Source organism: Bombus huntii, chromosome 6 (assembly GCF_024542735.1).
Source record: "Bombus huntii isolate Logan2020A chromosome 6, iyBomHunt1.1, whole genome shotgun sequence".
Lineage (NCBI taxonomy): Eukaryota > Metazoa > Arthropoda > Insecta > Hymenoptera > Apidae > Bombus > Bombus huntii.
Window position 1 is genome coordinate 14,391,563 of NC_066243.1, and position 20,169 is coordinate 14,411,731.

A 20,169-nucleotide genomic window follows, 5' to 3' on the forward strand; every position below is an offset into this window, starting at 1 on the left:
ATCATCGAAAATCCTATCAACCGATTAGGATATTTTCTTCGCTTTCCATTGTATCATTGAACGAATACAGCGCATTTGTCAAATCCATCCCTCCTAAGTATCTGCCATAAACCTAGCATTCTACCGAATGTCCAAACTGGACAAATCGCGAATGTAAAGAATTAAATTTTGTTTTTATTTATTCATTAAAATTTACAATCAATTCTCGCATTGAGAATTTTCAGTAATTTTTTCTGGCGTGGCGCAGTGACATGGCTAATTATTTATAATAAGTTGATACTTATTATAGATAAGTATAATTTATAAGTAAGTATTATAAATAAGTAAATATTACTTAATTTAGATAACTAATCGAATCTAGCGTAAGAATTAAATAAAAAGAAAAAAAAATCTAGCATTTTCGCTTTATTCTCAAGGCCTTCTTCAATTGCTACGATTACTGAAAATTCTCAACGCGAGAATTGATTGTAATTTTAATAAATAATAAAAAAACAAATTCCTGCGAGACATCCTATAGGTCAAGAAATTTCTTAGGGTTATTATTCATTCAGGTAGAGCTGGGAAAGCGAAAGGATTTTAGCCATTTTCGACGGCCTGTTTGTCATCCCTTCGAACAAAGTACATCTCAACTTGCTGTTCACTTTTCGTCTTAACTCGTTCTCTCTAAAAATGTATATTCCTCGAGGAAATAAATTATATATTTTAAACTATAAATTATAGTTATCTTAACCGAAATACAGGATGGGGTGATTCGTGGGGTCGATCATCGTATCGTAACGAGAATTTAGGATTCTCGATGGCGCGGTATACTGAGAACGCGTTTCACTGCCTTTTAATTTCGAGAAACTGAAAGCTGCAAAAATTAGAGCAAACGATAAACTGGCAAATAAAGACAAAACACTTGTCGGAGAGAAATAATCGCCGAATCGTAAATACACGACAACGTGGTATGCAAAGCGACCGAATAAGTTAAAAAAAAAAAAAAAGAAGAAAAAAGAATTCCGATTCTCTAAAACATAGAATCTACTCGAATTTTTCGTAAATCTCGCAGCGAACATTCCGAGTCGATAAAATCGCATCGGTATTTTCCCAACGAACAATCTGAAAGCTGTAAATTCTATTTATTTCGCAAAGATACGATATTATTCTTCGGACGAGGAGAATCGCGTGTACCAATTTTTCACCGACGATTACCACGTAAACGTGTCACCAGCGACGCAGACGATAAAGAATCCTGAAATGGAAACTAATTAGAGCGTCGCGAAACAGCGACGAGTTTCTTTGGTGGAACAGGTCCGCAAGGAATAAAAAGGAGAAACGGAGAAATACGCGATGCATAGAGGACACGTAACACTGTTAACTTTATGGCACAGCGGCGCCAGGCTTCGAACGTCAAGGCCGATTAATGTCTCGACAATTCCAAGTGTATAATTCCAAAGAAATTCCACGTGCCAGGCTGTTTATTAACCGGCTCGTTGACTCGTTCGTCAACGGTGAGTTGCTTTTTGGCTATGACGACCATAATGTTCGTCCGAATATTTTTCACTCGCTGTCCTGTCCATCCTCGGGCTGTCGTACGCGAAACGATCGATTTGACAGATGCGTGATATTTTTCAACATATAATACAGGCGACTGAAAGTGCTTTTATCGCGAATACCGTGCATATATCAGGTAGAAAATAATCACGTAAGTTTGTGAAATCGTTCAAAATTGTTTCTGTGTGCCAGAAAAATGGTAACTAACACAGCGTCGTTAAATGGGTATATCTAATTAGAAATAGACGCAAAGTGGACAAACTTCGCGAACGCGTAGAATCGTTCAAAATTTAACGAACGACTGAAAGTATCGTTAAGTAACACCCGTTAGATAGAAAGCGATCGACTTCACGAACGCCTAAAGTTATTTAAAATTCAGTGACTAAACGTGGTCGTGGCCAACCCAATTAACTAGAAATAGCGTATTTGAATATTTCAAAGGTCTGTAGCTGCAGCGTTAATAAATTAAGTGACTCACCCTATGTATCGGCATCCGAATTGAAAGCAAGCACAATATTGTACAGGATGAACCACGCGACTAGGACGAGCTGTAGCTCCGATTTCGTCGAGGACGGAGAAATATCGAATGCTTCCATAAAATCTATGTTTGTAGGTATTTATTTTTGTCTATTGGGTTGGCAACTAAGTAATTGCGGATTTTGTCGATACCACCTAATGGCAAACTCCGCAATCACTTAGTTGCCAACGTGATAGTACGTACCGGGAAAGTGCAAATTTACTACTTTTCTAAATAGAACTCCATCATTTTTTTGTCAACGATGCGTTCTTTTTTTTTTTTTTTAAGAAAAAGTGTATCGAGATACTTTGGTCGAAAATTGCTTCTTAATTTAAAAGACGTTCGATTCGATGTAACTGTAATTTTGTACAATTCCTCGTACGAGAAAGAAGGAAAAACGCGTTTATATTTTCCGTCTCTTTCGTACGCTGAACTTGACGAGTCTACGATTTTTCTCCATTTTCGACGTAATCGAAGCTACAGTCGGCCGTAGTTGCGTGGTTCAGCCGCGTAAACACAAAACAAAACCACGTAACTTTCGACTCGAAAATGAAAGGTACTGTAGGAAAGATAATAATTCGGAATTGAATAGAACTTCGAAACGGAACTACGAACGAAAGAATGTCTTCTTATACTGGAATAATCAGTGGAAACACGGTGATTAGAACGATTCAAGGTATCTGAGATAAACAATACGTGATATGTAACGTTATAACAATAATGACGTAAGTATGGTCACGCCTGTGTTCCTTTATCGCGACGAAACACGAGATCCAAGATATAACATGTTAAAATTAAATGGTTAGCCACAAATACGCCTGTGGACGTAACGAAGTTGATCGTAATTAGTGTAACGGTATAATTAGGCCAGATCGTAATTGGTAATATCGTGGTCAAACAGAATTAGGTTAGTAGATACTGTTGTAATTAGCTAGATATTAGTGGCGAAGATCACAACAGAGTTCCCTCTGTTTGTTTAAAACTTTCGGCTTTTCATTCTTTATTGTAAATCGATAGATCGTTGCGCGATGATTAAATCGCGGATATCTCTGCATCCGTGGATAATTCGAATAATTTGTAAAACAAAAAAAAAAAAATATACAAAAAGATACGGAAAATATTGAAAGTAAATTATTTGCTACGAATTTACCAGATAAAACAAACGTCTGTTTAAATTCTGTTTCGTTAGTTTCGCTCGTAAAAAGCGTAAAATTGCATCGAATATCACGTAACTGTAGCGTATATTGTGCGATTTTCCAGTGCACAATAATGTTTATAAAATTGTATCTTTATTGTATACGCGGAACAAAGCAGAAAAAATCAAAGATATCGTAGTATCAAGCAGGAAACCCTGCAAGTTGAAGTCTACGGTTTCAAGAACAATTGCGGTAACAACGATAAGAGCAACAGCTACACTGAAACAACTTCAATGGCACCGTCGCCAACTTCGCTTGATTTAACGGCGTTTATTTACCAGAAAAGATCCAGAGAGAAAGAGAGAGTGAGAGAGAGAGATCAAATGAGTGAGTGAAAGAGAGAGAGAGAGAGAGATCAAGTGACACGGTTTTTTACAGAATCTACTAACCCAGAAAAAAAGGTGCGCGTCTCCCATACGAACACGAAGCTGAAATGTTTCTCCCTTTTTTTTTCTTCCTCGTCTTTTTTTTTTCACGACAAACTGTACAGTTTCATGAAGAGCTTGGCGAAATGGAAGTGAGCAGTCGGTTGCCCGGGGTGCGGTACGACGACGCGATGTGTGTCTTTGCAGAGGGTGTACTCGAGAAAGAAACAGCTGTCGAGTGACACTTAAAAGGGTTATGCGCGAAGAAAATTTCTTTTTTTCGTTGCTAGAAGACGCGAGCACGTAAGAAAATGAGACTTCAAGTTGTACGTAGGATCTGCGAATGGGCGACTCGAGGTTGAAGGTTTCAAGCGATTTTAAAAAATTTGATAGCGTGAAATATTATTACGTATAATTGGTCAAAACGAAGATTATCGTATCCGTGGCTTGGTGCTGCAACAAGCGCCTATCAACGTCTGCATTCACAAGGTTGAGATACTAGCACTTTTAAAGATACGTTAGTTGACTCACGTTCGAATAATTTCTGACGCAGAAACTTCTGCCGTCTCGAATTTCTTTTCCAATACGAAAAAAAAAAAGCGAGAGAATCACAGCTTACGCCGTCTGTGTGTTTTACATTGACTTTGGTATATTTGACGTACATACTGACGTGCACAGATGATGCCATTACACAGTCGTTTCTAGATAGAACTGGAAATCGCCGTTTTTAACATAGAATCTACGACTATGTTTGCGAGTCAGTTTTGCAAAAATATGTTGTTGCCATTTCTATACTAATTATCGCCCTTGACACGTATTATTGTACACGGATTACGTCATAAAATATACTGTTATCGTATTTTTCAATATATTGGATATTTAATCTTTTCTGCGTTAGGTTTCCAACGACTGCACAATTACCGCGTTCTTCATTTGCAAACGTTTCGTCGCATACCATTTCAAGAAACTATTTACATTCATTCCGCTAATCCTGTCGTACGATCGGTTAATACAATAAACAAATTGAATAAAATAAAATCACGACGTCCTACTGTTCCTCCATTCACCCTCGTAAATTTCACAACGAAAATAATTTCGATATACAGGGTGGTTGGTAACTGGTGGTACGAGCGGAAAGGGAGCGATTCTACGCGAAAAAAGAAGTCGAAAATGTAGAATAACAATTTTTCGTTCGAGGCTTTGTTTTCGAGAAAATCGACTTTGAATTTTGGCTCGGTACGCGTGCACTTCATCGCGTCTCGTTATAACGGATCTCACTGTAGATCGTTGTCGCGATGAAAAAATTAAAAAAAAATTTAAAAATTTAAAAAAATACCGTCAATCGAGACAACGATCTACAGTGAGATCCGTTATAACGAGACGCGATAAAGTGCACGCGTACCGACCGATAATTCAAAGTCGATTTTCTCGAAAACAAAGCCTCGAACGAAAAATTTTTATTGTATATTTCCGACTTCTTTTTTCGCATAGAATCACCCCCTTTCCGCTCGTACCACCACCTACTCTGTATGTACGTACCCTACGTCTACATAAATAAACGTCGAGCAGTGCGCGATAAACATTGAAAATATCGAAGAATATATTCTCGAAACTTTTTTCAAGAAAGATTTCTAAGAGATTAATAACCGCGTTGCGCGTATTAAAACGTGAAATTTATGGTACTATATTTAACGTTTCACCCTTTGCTGTAGTCTCGGGCAGCATCGCGAAAGAGTTAATTACATCATCCAAACTACAGTTGCACAACATCGATTTACCGCAAGAAGCTGGACTATGATCGAACGACGTAACCTAACGTTCCACTATTAATCAAAGCCGATGCTTCTCCGACCACGGAGAAACCCCTAGATCCTCGACTAAAACCGATTCTTTCGAGGAAACGAATCGAACTACCCTTCGTTTCTCGTCTATCGAGAAAAACGTCGTGGCTTCGCCGCTGTGTGGCTGGAAGGGACGAGGAGAAAGCAGAAACAGACTGAAATTAAATCATAATGGATCGAATACAGCGGCTAAACACGTTACACGATTTTAAGGAAGAACGTCACGAAAAACTAGGAAACGTTCTTCTCGAGGATATTCGAAGGAAAAATTGCGCTCGTACGGATGCGCGCGTGCGTGTCTGTTTTTAGACTGAAAACACCGTCAGAAAAGAGGAGCACGGGGTCGAGTCACGATTAAGTCCGTGGATCCGTCTAGTCGAGATAGTAATTCAACACTCACACGTGGCACCGGTAAAAAGGAGAACCGTCTAGGGGAGTAATCTTCGTGGACGATACGGAGGGTGGTAGTCGTCGGTCCACGTCAGAAAGACGAGACAAGAGCAGCAGACAGGACCAGAGATAGTCTCGTACTTCGTTCGTATGCTCGCGTTACGGTGAACAACACATACGTGCGCGTTTACGTCGCGAGATATTTTAGCTTCTTTGTTCCTACGATTATTCCTTGCTTGTGCTCAAGGAGCACAATTTTGTTGTGTTTCAACAGAATTTCTTGCATAGTTTGACAAATAACTTTGCTACGTCGTAGTAGAATTTATAGGAATCTATCGAATACGATAGTCGACTCACTTTTTCCGCTACCTGCGACTCTTCGTTCGTGACAATTCAACGAATATCGCAACGAAATTTTAGTCGGCTTGAACAAGCGTTCGCGAATCGAATCCGCTGTACGCTGTCGTAGTGTGTTGCGCTCGCGAACATTGCATCCTATTTTGATCACGCGAAATAGGAATCATCGCAAATCTTTCTGTTCCTAATTTATCGATCGATTAAAATTGCATTTTGTGAAAGCAGGCAAAGATATGTGCAGATAGCTGGTTTCGATTGATAGCACAAGGACGACAGTGTTTTATCGTACGATACGCGATTGTAGCTAATGAGCAATGCGAATGGTGTTCTCGTATTAGCTTAAGCATTATGCGTTAGCCACTCCTTGCTTCCTGTTCCGATCGTTCACCGTTATGTAATGTAATGCAATTTACATAACAGGAAACGGTAAACCAGGCCCTGATCCAGCGAATTGTAGGCATTATTGGACACTGTTATCGGGTAACGAGGTTGATCGATCCGCGACAAGAATTCGCGTAAAGTGCAATGAATTAGCTTTACTTACGAAACATCGGGTTTCATCAAAATACTCAGTTAGATGAATGAGTATCGGGGAATATTCACGACGATCGCGAGTCGATGAAACGCGAGAAACTACAGCACGCGTCGATCGATTACATGGAAAAGTTATTCGGAAAGAATTCGATTAAAAGCTTAATCGACATAGAGGTGAAAGTACATTTAAAAATTGGAATCGAATGGAAGCGAAAGAGAAACGATGGAATACGTTCTCGCGAATTTAGGAATAATAGAGATAAAGATGTTTTATTTTACAAAAGTTCTTACTTGATCTTATTCGCTTTGTCCGTCTAGTAAGTCAGCAAAAGCACTGATCGAGCTTTTCGCAGTGCAATTATTTCGTAGCAATCGATCAACAGCCTTGACACGCTTCTGCCTCGTTTTATGCTTTACTGGCTTCGCAAGGATTCATATAAAAAAGCTACTCTACAGTAAAAAATTGATAACGAAAGAGGATTAATATAGGAATTTTATTTTCTACGATTTTCTATAGCAAGGAATTTTTTATTTCGCGAAGAGAAGTTGTCGGAAAGAGTTTCGGACTAATTCATAATCCAGAGAAGACAAAGTAACAAAATAAAAACTTTCGTATTTATACAATTAAGAAAACTGAAATATATATAAAATTCCATCTATCCGATACGAGAGGTTATGGGAATTTCGTATATATTGAATTTAAAAAGCAGTCTTCCATAAAATACATGAAATACAACGTGTTTTTCACCATTCCAATAATTGTCAATCACCAGACTACGAATCGGATATCGGCGAAGAGCCGAGTTTAAACTCCGCAAATCAAATTCGTTCCAACTATTTCTCTTTGCCACTAAAACGAAAACTAGCGACGACCAAAGAGAAACAAAGGAGCAAATAGAAAAAGAGGAGGAGAAAAGAAAGAAGAAAAGAAACCCTTCGATCCAACAAGTCGTATCGCGTATCTCTTTGAAGAAAACTTGCAAAGGATCGGTTTAACGTCTTAGGTACGATTGAATTTTGTGCGGGGATGTTCCTTCGTAGGGCAGGGTTTGACGCGAATTACGCGTAAACGATACAGCACTGCGATATGTGACGGATAATGCCGTTCTCTACGCAAGTACATTCGATAATTAAATGATAATTTTTCTTAAAGGTACGATGCATATACTTGAACTTTAATAATTTACTTTAATAATTAATAATACAATTGAGTGTGATATATTTTAAAGCAGGGCAAGTCACATAGACCCACGTCACAATTTTCACACTCAAGCGAGCTAGTGCTTTTCAAATTGTTCTTCGTTTTTTATTTTCTAGCGACATTTTCAGGTTAAAAATTGTAAAATATTGTAAGGATGCGGATCGCAATGTTAAAAAGAGCATCTAATAATGGTATATTTATTTTAACGGAAAGCAATAATTGATATCTGACACTTGTGTATCAAAAATAGGCTACATATTCTGCCTGTATATATTGTTAACACTGTTATAAAATATTACGAGGATAAGAAAAGTGTGAAACGAGACAAACGAAAACGTGCGTTTAGCTTAAACGGCGACCGAGTATCTCTCCGAGGTCGGTGCTGCTGATATTTAAAGGGGGTCCTCTTCAAGGTCGGTGCTACTGATATTTAAAGGGGGTTCTCTCTAAGGTCGGTGCTGCTGGTATTTAAAGGGGGTCCTCTTTAAGGTCGGTGCTGCCGATATATAAAGGGGGTTCTCTCTAAGGTCGGTGCTGCTGGTATTTAAAGGGGGTCCTCTTTAAGGTCGGCGCTGCCGATATATAAAGGGGGTCCTCTCCAAGGTCGGTGCTGCCGATATATAAAGGGGGTCCTCCGATTCCCGGCAGAACCAGAACATCATCCGACCTAGACGCGTAAACTACGCAGATCGGTCTAGTCCAACATTAACATTCGAAAATTTTTCGAAAACTTGTAAAATATGGAAATTTTACAAAGGACAAACGATCGGTTCCGAGAAGGAGTTCCCGTCCAGGTGGTTCGAGTCGAATCACTTACCACCATGTGGGTCCGTTTGACTGGATGGCCGAAGATAACCCAAACGCTCAATTCGGAGATGCTGCAGCATCCCAATGGGTACTTGCCGAAGGCGAAGAGTTTGAAGCCAGGCATGCTAGTCGCCGTGCTAGCAAATTTTGAAAAAGCCACTTTCTGGGACAGAGGTGTACTTTTACAACAAACGACGACTGGTTACACCGTCTTTTTAATCGACTGGGGGATAGAAACCCAGCAAACCCTCAGTTCGATCCGTTTGCTGCCACGCAAATTTGCGTCGATGGCACCATGGGCCAAGAAGATCCGCCTGCTAGGCGTGCGGGACCAAGCGGAGAAAGCGCTGAAACACCGTGTGGCGCAAGTCACCATGCTGAAACGGACAGGATGCCTGATGGACATCAACCCTTCTCCAGGAGAAGAATTGACCGCGAGGTTGCTGTTGGACTTGGAGTCGGAACAATCGCCCAAAGACATGGGGGCACATTGGTTGGAGCTGGGATACGTCGATCCCCAATAATCGCTACTCTTGCCAGACTCTTTTTTTCTATGTATAATAATTCTTGTATGTATAGTTTTGTATGTATGGTTCTGTATGTATGGTTTTGTATGTATGGTTGTATGTACAGTTTTATGTGGATGTTTGTATTTTTCTATATATATTAGTACTGAATTGTGTATTCTTAGTCAAGACTGTTTGTGAATAAAAACTAATGAAAGCTTAAAAACTTGTTAACTCTCTCTTATCCTTCCTTCCCATTCACACAAGTCCTACAATATTAAATTTAATGTCCAGCTGGACAAATTATAAAGTACAAAATAAAAAAAAGAATAAAAAAATAAAACAAAATAAAAAAGAATAAAAGAAATAAAATAAAATAAAAAAAGTTAAATTTAAGATATCTTTTAAACTAATCATTTTTCAAATCAAGTACTTGTATACTCCTCTGTAGAGAATTAAAAAATGCATCGAATCGCGTCTAAAAAAATGTATCATGCCATTTACAAAAACAAAGACCACCCTGGAGTCTCGGATGAGCCTGGAAAAGATCTACGACCATGGCTAGATAGCTCTCTCGAAATAGGAAAAATTCTATCTGAAACTCTTTTTCCGAATAACGTATAGTTTGTATTTTACGAGATTATTTACCCTAATTCCATGTTACTTTCATACCACGTTATTTTATATTTTATTAGATAATTCCATAAAAAATTATATGCAATTTTTTCATTTCATATTTTGTATATTACAGTGATCCGAGTCTGTTTCGGTATCGTAGCAAATTATTCTTCGTTTTCAATTTTCTAGCGACGTTTTTAGATTGAAAATTGTAAAATATTGCAAGGATGTGGATCGGCATATTAAAAAGAGCATCTAATAATGGTATATTTATTTTAACGGAAAACAATAATTGATATCTGACACTTGTGTATAAAAAATACATTATATATATTCTGCCTGTATATATTGTTAACACTGTTATAAAACATTGCGAGGATTAGAAAAGTGTGAAGTAAGACAAATGAAATAGATCAGTTAATTCAAACGGTGAGCGTGAGCCATTATAGTGGCGAGTCGTAATATAAGCTGACATCCGCGAAAGCCACTATAGTGGCACGTCGTACCTAAGAGATCAAAGTCGCTGTATACCAACTATTTTTCGATCGTGGATTTTTTCGTCCTTTTTCCCTTCTATCATTTCTTTTCCTTTTTTTTTTTTACGAATCGTGAGTTTTGCAGGGAAAGCTAGAAGTCACTGTACAAACGGGGTTGCGAGTGACGCGTACGATCGATCGACATTCACTCGATTGTTTCGCGAGTGTTTTCTAAACGTTCCCTTTGTTCCTCATCTCCGGCCATTGTTCTTTGTTGCCGGTACATAGGCGCTCGTTACGCGCGCGAATAAAACGCGCGCTGTGTTTACTTGCTCGTTCGCGCGTGTTGCGTGTTTTCCCCCACCGCCCCCACCCCGCGTATGAAACGAAAATCCGCGAAAGCCTTTTGGGAAAAAAAGAACGAGAAAAAAATGGATAGTATAAATTTTGATTAGGATAGGACTCTGTCGAAATCGAATTCATGTTGAATTGGACGTCACGGTTATACTTTTAATATACTTTGGTATTGGTATTGTTATCGTGTTATATAAATTATCGTAGAAACGTTATTGTATAAATAAAAATAAGAATATAATAATATATATTTAATATAGATGCTTCTCCGGTTGAAGAATCTTGCGCAAGATTGATTGTTTGATAAATCGATATTTCCGGTCGGCAGAGACTGATAATATTCCTCTACTTCCTTCCGAGCATGATTAACTATTTTTACAAAATCCACTCTGGGTATTTGCGACGGTATTTAAATAATATCGTTCGTTGTTTAATAATAACTTTTTTTATCTGCTGTTTAATAATAATATTTGTGGAAATTAATTTTGACATCGTGATATCCCTTCTAACAAATATCGAGCTTCGTATTTGAATTACCATCGAGAGTAATTATTTGATCTATAAAAAACGGTGTTTCTTAATTTAATTCGGAATAATTTTCAAACGACGCGACTAAAAATATCGCCCTAAAAACACGAGATCCGTTATTCGCTATGCGCCACAGTCAACTATAATTTTCCTCCCAATAAGAACAAGCTCTCGTAAGACAAATAAAATACCAATATTGTAATAATCGTAACAAAGCGTATCTTTACGAACGATCTCTCTCGTTTTCGCTCTTCCTATCTCCTTCGCCAATTTTACTTCCAACACGTGTTAAAGAATCTTCGCGTACACTTTGGGACGAAAAAACCAAGAAGAAACGAAAAAGAGAGATCGCGACTCGAAACTTGTGCGATCCTAAAGATCTAAAAGCCCGCGCGCGACCTACAAGATCGAAGGAGTTCCACCGAAACAAAGTTGTTCCATCCGCAAACAGCTGTCACCGTACAATCCAATTCCGCGACACGTTCTTCCATCTGTCTCCCGTTTCAACGAGTCACCACCCACGTATTTTCCCCGCCATTTTCCCACCCCTGGAAACCTGTCCGCTTCTTCAGACAAAGAAAATATACACCTCTTCCTTAGCGACGCGCGAGGCCAGTTTGGCGAACAAAGAGTGGCTCGCGGCCGCTCTAAGGATCCAATCACATGTGCTAAATTTAATAAGCATTACACAGGTGAAATACGAGCACGCACGTAATTCGATGTCCCCGCGTAAACTAGATGCGCACGTGGTCTTGTAAAGCGAGACGTCAAGGTGATAACGAGATTTCTATTCAGAAAAATCGTGCACCGCGTTACCCGACCGGGATGAATTCCCTGAATGTCCGACATATTCCGATGAGAGTGCAAGGATATTGATATCGATCCTTCGTCATGGTTCTCGTCATTCTTTCCGTTCAATTTTCAACTCGAGCGTCTTCGATAAACCTTCGCAGTGACCATGTGCATGGTTGAGTTAGAAATGCGTGTCGATAGTTGAAGGGGTGAACGCTTAAAGCGTTAGAATAAGTAAAAAAAAAAAAAAAAAAGAAGAAGAGAGAAGAAGAAAAAGGAAAAGGACGTCGAACGAACCGTACGATCTACGCGCATTTTGATCTTCCTATACATTTACATACGCGAATTTTAGTTATCGCGAGAACCAAGATTAAATTTTACTTGGCTTTTTGCAATTAATTTCCTTCAAGTGCACAGCCAATTCTGTCTCTGTATCTCTACCTAGATCTCTACGATATCAGAGATACTCGTTTTAATTAATTTGAAAAGTTTCGTCAAGTGCGAACAGATAATATATTTCACGTGAGCTATTGCTGATCCGCGATCAGATAAATCACAACGACCGTCATCATTGCACACTGAGAGCTTCGATGTATCGTCATGTCGTTTACATTTTATTTGAGACTAACCGAATCTTCATGCGATATACAGGATGGTTGGTAATTGGTGGTACAAGCGGAAAGGGGATGATTCTAGGCGAAAAAAGAAGTCGAAAATATAGAATAACAATTTTTCGTTCGAGGCTTTGTTTTCGAGAAAATCGACTTTGAATTTTGGCTCGGTACGCGTGCGCTTCATCGCGTCTCGCTATAACGGATCTCACTGTGGATCGTTGTCTCGATGGAAAAATTAAAAAAAAATTTAAAAATTTAAAACAATAACGTCAATCGAGACAACGATCTACAGTGAGATCCGTTATAACGAGACGCGATAAAGTGCACGCGTACCGAGCCAAAATTCAAAGCCGATTTTCTCGAAAACAAAGCCTCGAACGAAAAATTGTTATTCTATATTTTCGACTTCTTTTTTCGCGTAGAATCACCCCCTTTCCACTTGTACCGCCAATTACCAACCACCCTGTATATTTGGTATTACACCGTTTAATATGTTTCGTGTTACAAAACGTAGTATCGGTTGTGTCGTTGTTTCTGTGACTTCTCGTTGCGATCTCGCGTCTTCGGAACGTTACAAATTTGTTTGATCTGCCACGTTTAAACAAAAACGAAGACACGATCGAAATAGAAAAAATTGTTACGGCGGTAAAAATCTGTTAAACGCGATACAACGTATTATTTCCTTCTGTGTTTCAACAGCTGTTTGGACGAGCGAAGAAAGTTTTTCACGTAGCTTCTGCAAGCAGTTTGACGAAGTATAATATACCATTGTCACGAAAGAACATGATATTCTGACTCATGATATTCTGTATTGCACGATGTTAATTCACTTTATGCAACCTCGCGAAACGTTCTACCGAATACTAGAATGTTATCCGATATAAAAACGACGAACATTGCCTGAATTCAATTTTCACCGTGTGATAACGAATTGACAACGAATTCGTGGTAGAATTCGATGTAGAATTCGTGGAGAGGCGAGGGAAAAGTGTTTCGATCGGAAAATCGTTTAACAATTCATTCGTCAAGATGTTTTTGCGCGTCAGGCGACAAATATAAAAAATTCGCACCTTATCTAATCGCTATAAACATATTAATAGATAATGAAACCCGATTATGCATACTAACGTTTAAATATGTTTATGTTTGCCCGAGTATTTCCTGTATCGTATCGTGGAAGAGTTAGTCAAACTTTGTATTACTATAATTTACGGCCCCGTGCTATCTCTTCTACCAAGTATAATATGTATATTGGATCGTCTGATATACCAAGTGTACAATCATTTTTATAGTATACGGTAATTTAATGTATACATGGTACAGTCAGAAACGTACAGTAATTTTAAAGCATTTCTTTCGTTCAATAAATATCGTCGTCTTTGTAGATATACAACTGTACACCAATTTCCAAGCTAGAAATCGATACATTTTTTTACTACACATATGATTTCAATTTTTACGTTGCATTATACGAGGGATAATGGATTTTCGTATTTTTGGAATTGAAGCAAAACTGGACTTGCCAAAGACCAGACATCGTACAATATGTTATAATATTTACCAATCGTAACTCTTAATTGTTAACGTTATATCGCTAAGCTATTCGATATAAGAAGGAATTCAGTACGACGAGTCGAGAACGAAACATACGTTCGTTGAGAAATCCATACGATTACTAATAATCTAAAAGAAGCGAAGAAAAAAAAAAGAAGTTCTCGATCGATACTGTATCTTACTACGTCTATACTGTATTTTCCCAAGCGTTTCTTAATTTACTGTTTCTCTGTTTCAACAGTAACATGTTAACCCTCTTCCCGAGTTTGGAAAATTTTTCGCAAGATTACATTTTCGCACATTTTTCTTAAAAAAAAAAGAAAAAAAAGGCGCACTTGTTTCTGAATTCAAGCTGTTTCTTCGCGAACACGCTGTATCACTTCGGATGACTAACGTAGCAGGCGGTTTTTCTAGTAAAACTCGCTTCACAGCAAACAAGTTCTCGTCTATCACGGCTGACTAATGGCACGTTCTTTTTTTAAAGGGAACCCGTTCACCTGGGCATGAGTAATTTCTGACCGACATATCGCGCATCGATATCTTCGTTTTCCTACTTTATCAATTATACCGTTTTGTTGGACACGACTGATTCAAGGGAACATGGAAAATCTATCATCGAAGCAACAGTTTTCCTTCGATAGATGAACAAGCTCGCGTTCCATCTACATCTATTTAGAGGGTTAATTACGAGAAAGTTGATACTACGATCTATCTATCGGGTTGGCAACTAAGTGATTGTCATTAGGTGGTAATGACAAAGTCCGTAATCACTTAGTTGCCAACACAATTGTTAGGGAAGTGATACATTTACACTGTACATGAGAGTGTGTGTGTAAGGGCCAGAGGGCGTCAAGGTCTTAGTGGAGACAAAAGACTGTTGCCAGATGTTAGAAGAATCTAGGATTGTCGGTTGGCGACAAGCGTGCGTGCAAGACGTTCTTCAGAGTGTAATATAGATGTATAACTGTAGTGTGTGAAATATAGTCAATAATTTGTATTCCCAAATCCTCGAATTTCCTTAACAACAATATACATTGTAAATCGAATTTTCCTCAGCGAGACAAGTTCGACACGCTAATATTTTCTACGTCTGCTGTCTTTTGCTTATTTTTCTTCAATAGATGAACGAGCTCGCGTTCCATCTACATCTATTCACAGGGTTAATTGCGAGAAAGTTGATACTACGATCTATCTACTGGGCTGGCAACTAAGTGATTGCGGACTTTGTCATTGGGTGGTATTGACAAGAACCGCAATCACTTAGTTGCCAACACAATATACATTGTAAATCGAATTTTCCTCGGCGAGACAAGTTCGACACGCTAATATTTTCTACGCTGCTGTCTTTTGCTTATGATTCTAACGGTACAGGTCAATCTCGTCTCTTTCCACGCGCTTTTACCCGTGGTAAATTCCTAACAGTATGTTCAAGGTCCAGCACTCGATCCTAGGTCACACTTTATTTTTAATATAATACTATAACATCGTGGGGAAACCCTGGGGAAAATCCCGACGAACTACAGATAGAAAACGAAAGCGTGGACAGGCTGGGAAGGATGAGAAATCGCAAAGGATGGGCCTTTGGGACAATAAGCAAATTGGAAAAGGTGTAGGTGACCATGTTCGGTCACCGACAGCTGTACCTGTAACAGGAGTATCGAAAACACTTGGTGCTGTAAACACTTGGTGGAGAGAGTGATCGATAGTCAATAGTAACGAGTAAGCTGCGAATAGCTGCGGGTTAATCGTTATTCATGAGCTATCGAGTTGTTATGAGTTGCGAGTTGTACGTCGAGTAGTTAAACAAATTTAATAGCTTTAATTGTATCACATTACTACATTAAGTTCAAATTAAATAGTCATAGTTCTCTGTTTCAATCACGATAAACAAATCTAATATTATAATACAGTAATATTCTAATTACATATCCACGCACACGTCCGTATTTACCTGATATCGTTTCGATCCAGCTATCACCGTCCTATTGTATTTTATCAAAACGTAATTCTGCCGATCGATCCATTTAATGCGATTATCGACTCTTCAATTTTTCAAAGAAATAATACCAAGTTTCGAGCGACCATCGTTTAACCAGAGATTTAATCGAGTCACGGTAATTCTAACTTTAGTACAATTCCAACAAACAATACGCCGGTTATAAATATTTAAAACGCACGAGGCATCGTAACCTACGCCAAGAGAATAACCGAGTCGAATTCTAAAGATAAACCGACTAAAAAAAAAAAGAAAGAAGAAAAAAAAAAGAAGTGCATCTTTTTTTCCGTTCTACGTAAACCGACGAGAAACTTCTGAAAGTGGAAACTTTTGCGAGGTGCCTGGTAAGAGCGCGTTTATCTGTAACTCGTTGACGCCAGCCACAATATCATCTCATTAGCATACGCTAAGACGGATAAGAAATATCACGGCTTGGACAGGTTGAAAAGTTCGAGGAAAACGCGTAGCGTGGTTTCGGAAACGGAAGAAAAAAGCTTGGCGAAAGATTCGCTGCGGCAATTTCAACATGATTAATGTTCTACCTGTTCGTTTATTAACACAGAGGATTGTATAATGATTGATGGACCGTACGCCGGATTTGCCGGTGGGAAAGTAAATGTTTAATTTGCGATTGTTGCTGTTGATAAACGCGCGTAATCAACCGTATCAAGCGGAGCGAGAATTTTAATCTCTGTTTTGATGCCGATTGCCAGAAACGATCGGGAGTCGACACAGCTTTCTCCGTGCTCCGATTGTTCTCTAACTGTCTTTTAAGCGCACGCCAACGAATTTCGCGTGGTTCCATTCTCATTTCCATGCAGCTACGTACTTCCAGTCTTACTTCGGATAAACCGCGACTTTCTCCGCGTTTACCTGTTCTACTTGCTACAGGTAGCTAACAACATACCGAGAGTAAAAGAGATACAGATATACATCCAGCTGAAACCTTGAGTAGCCATTGTGACCATTTCTACCCTTCGTTGACAGGCAGGTTCACAGACTGCTTTAAACACAAAACGACTTTGAAATACGATTTCGGCAAACCGGCCAGTCCGTGATCGATTTCACGAGCGATTTAAACGAACACGCGTTCGAACCTCGATCGCGAATAAACAACCTAACTAGCCACGAACGATTTTGTTAGGCCGTGCAGAGAAAGGCGGCAGAGTTGCTAAAAATAGAACGCAAATATAGAAAATTCAAATGACTCGAGCAGACATTTACGGAAGACGTGCACAGATGATAGGAGACCGTTTGCAGCGAGGAAAAATTTGCACGCCAAACGTTTGTCTCTATGTTCCATGCACGATCCGTGGGGGTGGATGACGTCATTCATTTTTTCCCCCCGACAACACGGTACACCATGGCTGGTAATTTACGGGAACGAGAATAACGTCCATCGAACGGTTTCAACGCGAGGATGCCCTGCGAGCGACTTTACCAATTTGTATTCCAAGTAGTGCTATCCCAACACGCTTATACCGGGTGTCTGGTTCGTACCGAACCTTGAGAATATTTTCGCAGCCATCGATCGTTCGGTACACCGTGTTTCGAGACGAATAAATAAATGTACGAACGTTCGATGTAAAGCTTGTTTGAAATCGTCAATTTGTCGAAGGCCGAACGATTGAATCTTTAAGCAGTACACGTGTAATCCATTTAGATGGATCAGAAAGATAGAAATCATACAGCTCGTATGTGACTCTTTGGTGGACGAGTGTGCGCGGTCATTGACAGAATTCGTCTCAGAAAATTTCATATTGTGTCTTGTAAGACACGTTTGTAATCGTAGAATATTATTCTGCACGCCTATGATTATCTCGAGAACATAATGAAAAAAGAAGAATAGGCTATAGTCGGAAATTCTTGACGATCTTCGCTATAGTTATTACCGGACGAGACTTCCGGTTGTACGCCGTGTCCACGAGGAATTACGTAGATACATTGCATTTCAGTTAGTTCCTTCGTGGATCGTGGGATAGGAAAAGATATCCGTATTTTTCTTAAACAAATTGAATCGTTCTAATTTATTTTTAAGGAAGAGAAGATCAAGGATACGGACGAAGATCGGGGAAAATATATCTTTTCTTTTCCAACGAATTTTTATCATTCGCGGATTTCCGGTATCGGTGGAATATTTCTATCATTGATGAAAAAAAATTAAAATATCAAAAAATACAGACTTTCATCGGTAAAAAATTTCTATTATCAAATAGAGAAGAAGAACGAGCATATTGGGGAATTCAAGCTTCAACGAAACACCCTGTACGACGAAGGTGAAGCTAAAATTAAATTTCGAAGAAGTTCTTGAGGAAAAGCAAACTTGCCTTTATTGACGAAATCGATTTGTCATAGGACATTTAACAAAGCCGTGGAATTAGCACCGGATTACTGGAATAAATTCGATTTAGACAAACTCGGTGTATCGATGACTGAATGGTAAACGCATTGAAAGTAGTCGAACCTCTGAAAGCTTTACGATACCTGACAGAAAACCTATTCGATGCACATCGTGCAATAAAACCTTGTTTACTATATGTCGGCTGATTTAACAGAAGCACTATCCATTGTTGTCTAAAATATCATTCTTCGATATACGCGAAACATCATGTTTGCAAAATCAATATTAGATATTCTATTAAATATCCTGTGCGTGTACGATGATATTCAATTGGTCTTATCGACAATTGACATTAATAGGATTGAAAGAGAAGAAATTTACGATAATATTGTAGGAAAATATTATGTACATAATAGCATAAAGTATTTATTGGAAAATTATAATGCTGAACTTCAAATTAAGAGATACGTGTATATTTTAATTCTATAAATTTCGTAGGGTTTGCTCCATTTTATTGTTATAAGGAACAGTAATTTTGAAACGAAGAAGCGGAGAATAATTTATTAAGTAATTTGAATCTGTTTGAAAATATATTATCTTTCCTAATATATTTATGGTATCGTCAAATTCTGATAAAAGATCAACGAGCAACGTATAAGCTACGTCTGGCTGACCGTTTTATATAGACACAGAGTATATGATCCATGAATCGTCCATTCATGGCGGAAACCGCCCATAGTCATTTGACAATTACAGTGATCACATTATGATTTTAAGTGACACGTGTGTGACATACAGACAATAACAATTGCTAAGCAAGGTAATGATGGGAAACGAATAGGAAGATGAAAGCAGAAAATAAATGTATAATCTGTTCTTTCTCGTTTATTGCGATTAAAACAATTTGTTATTGAAAGATCTTTGGTTTAAACATATGAATGACCTGAAAAGTACGTTGGTAAGAATAATAAACAAAAAATAATAAAATTTGTTTGATAAATATAGTTACTTGCTTTTTCGTAATATAAAGATTCGTCAATATCGCTTTAATTATTCCAACAACGAAAAAAACATATGTGTCTTTTACTTATTTGTGGAATAATTAAAGAATTACAATAGAAAGTAATTTTGTAATAGTTGAAAAATCGTGATCTACGAATGAATGAATTTTCACGTGCATATTCATTTATGTACATGCATTTTAAGAACGTAAATATTTAATCTGCAAACTACTGAAAATATCTGAAATAATTTTTATTTTAGAATGTTGCGTTATATTCCATCAGATTAAAGACAACACAGATACGTAACCTCTTTTAATCATATATACTTTTATTATGAAATAACCGCGATTAACCTTGATACATCAGTCACAGTGACCCTGGAATAAATTACTATCCATTTAAAAAATGTATCTCTTTAATACCAATAATTTTCTCTAACCTATTTTTATATCGTTAAAAAGAAGCAGAGAAGAAGGTTAGGATCACGCTATGTTATCTAACAAACATCAATCAGACCACGATCTAAAAATATAAAACACGAATTCTACACAGAAAACAGAGAAATATCGACAAAAAAAATACTATTCGACAATTATTTCATGACGCTCGTCGATAAACTGTTCGAAACAACTGCAAATTAAT

General features: G+C 38.2%; 2 protein-coding genes across 4 annotated transcripts in view; one reads left to right on the forward strand and one right to left on the reverse strand.

Annotated features, from left to right (window-relative positions):
- The window catches only part of LOC126866682 (uncharacterized), a 39,446-nt gene extending 29,876 nt beyond the window's left edge, over nt 1-9,570 (forward strand). The window contains exons 3-4 of one of the 3 annotated variants that reach the window (XM_050620557.1): nt 8,389-8,430; nt 8,586-9,570. In XM_050620557.1, coding sequence (XP_050476514.1) covers nt 8,678-9,268 — 591 coding nt within the window. In that variant the 5' untranslated portion in view covers nt 8,389-8,430; nt 8,586-8,677 and the 3' untranslated portion in view covers nt 9,269-9,570. Of the gene's footprint in view, nt 1-8,116 lie in introns of all 3 variants that reach the window. The other 2 variants (XM_050620555.1, XM_050620554.1) reach the window with 2 other exon arrangements.
- Nucleotides 1-20,169, reverse strand: part of LOC126866683 (PRL-1 phosphatase) — a 93,254-nt gene that overhangs the window by 68,845 nt on the left and 4,240 nt on the right. The gene's annotated exons all lie outside the window — the stretch shown is intronic.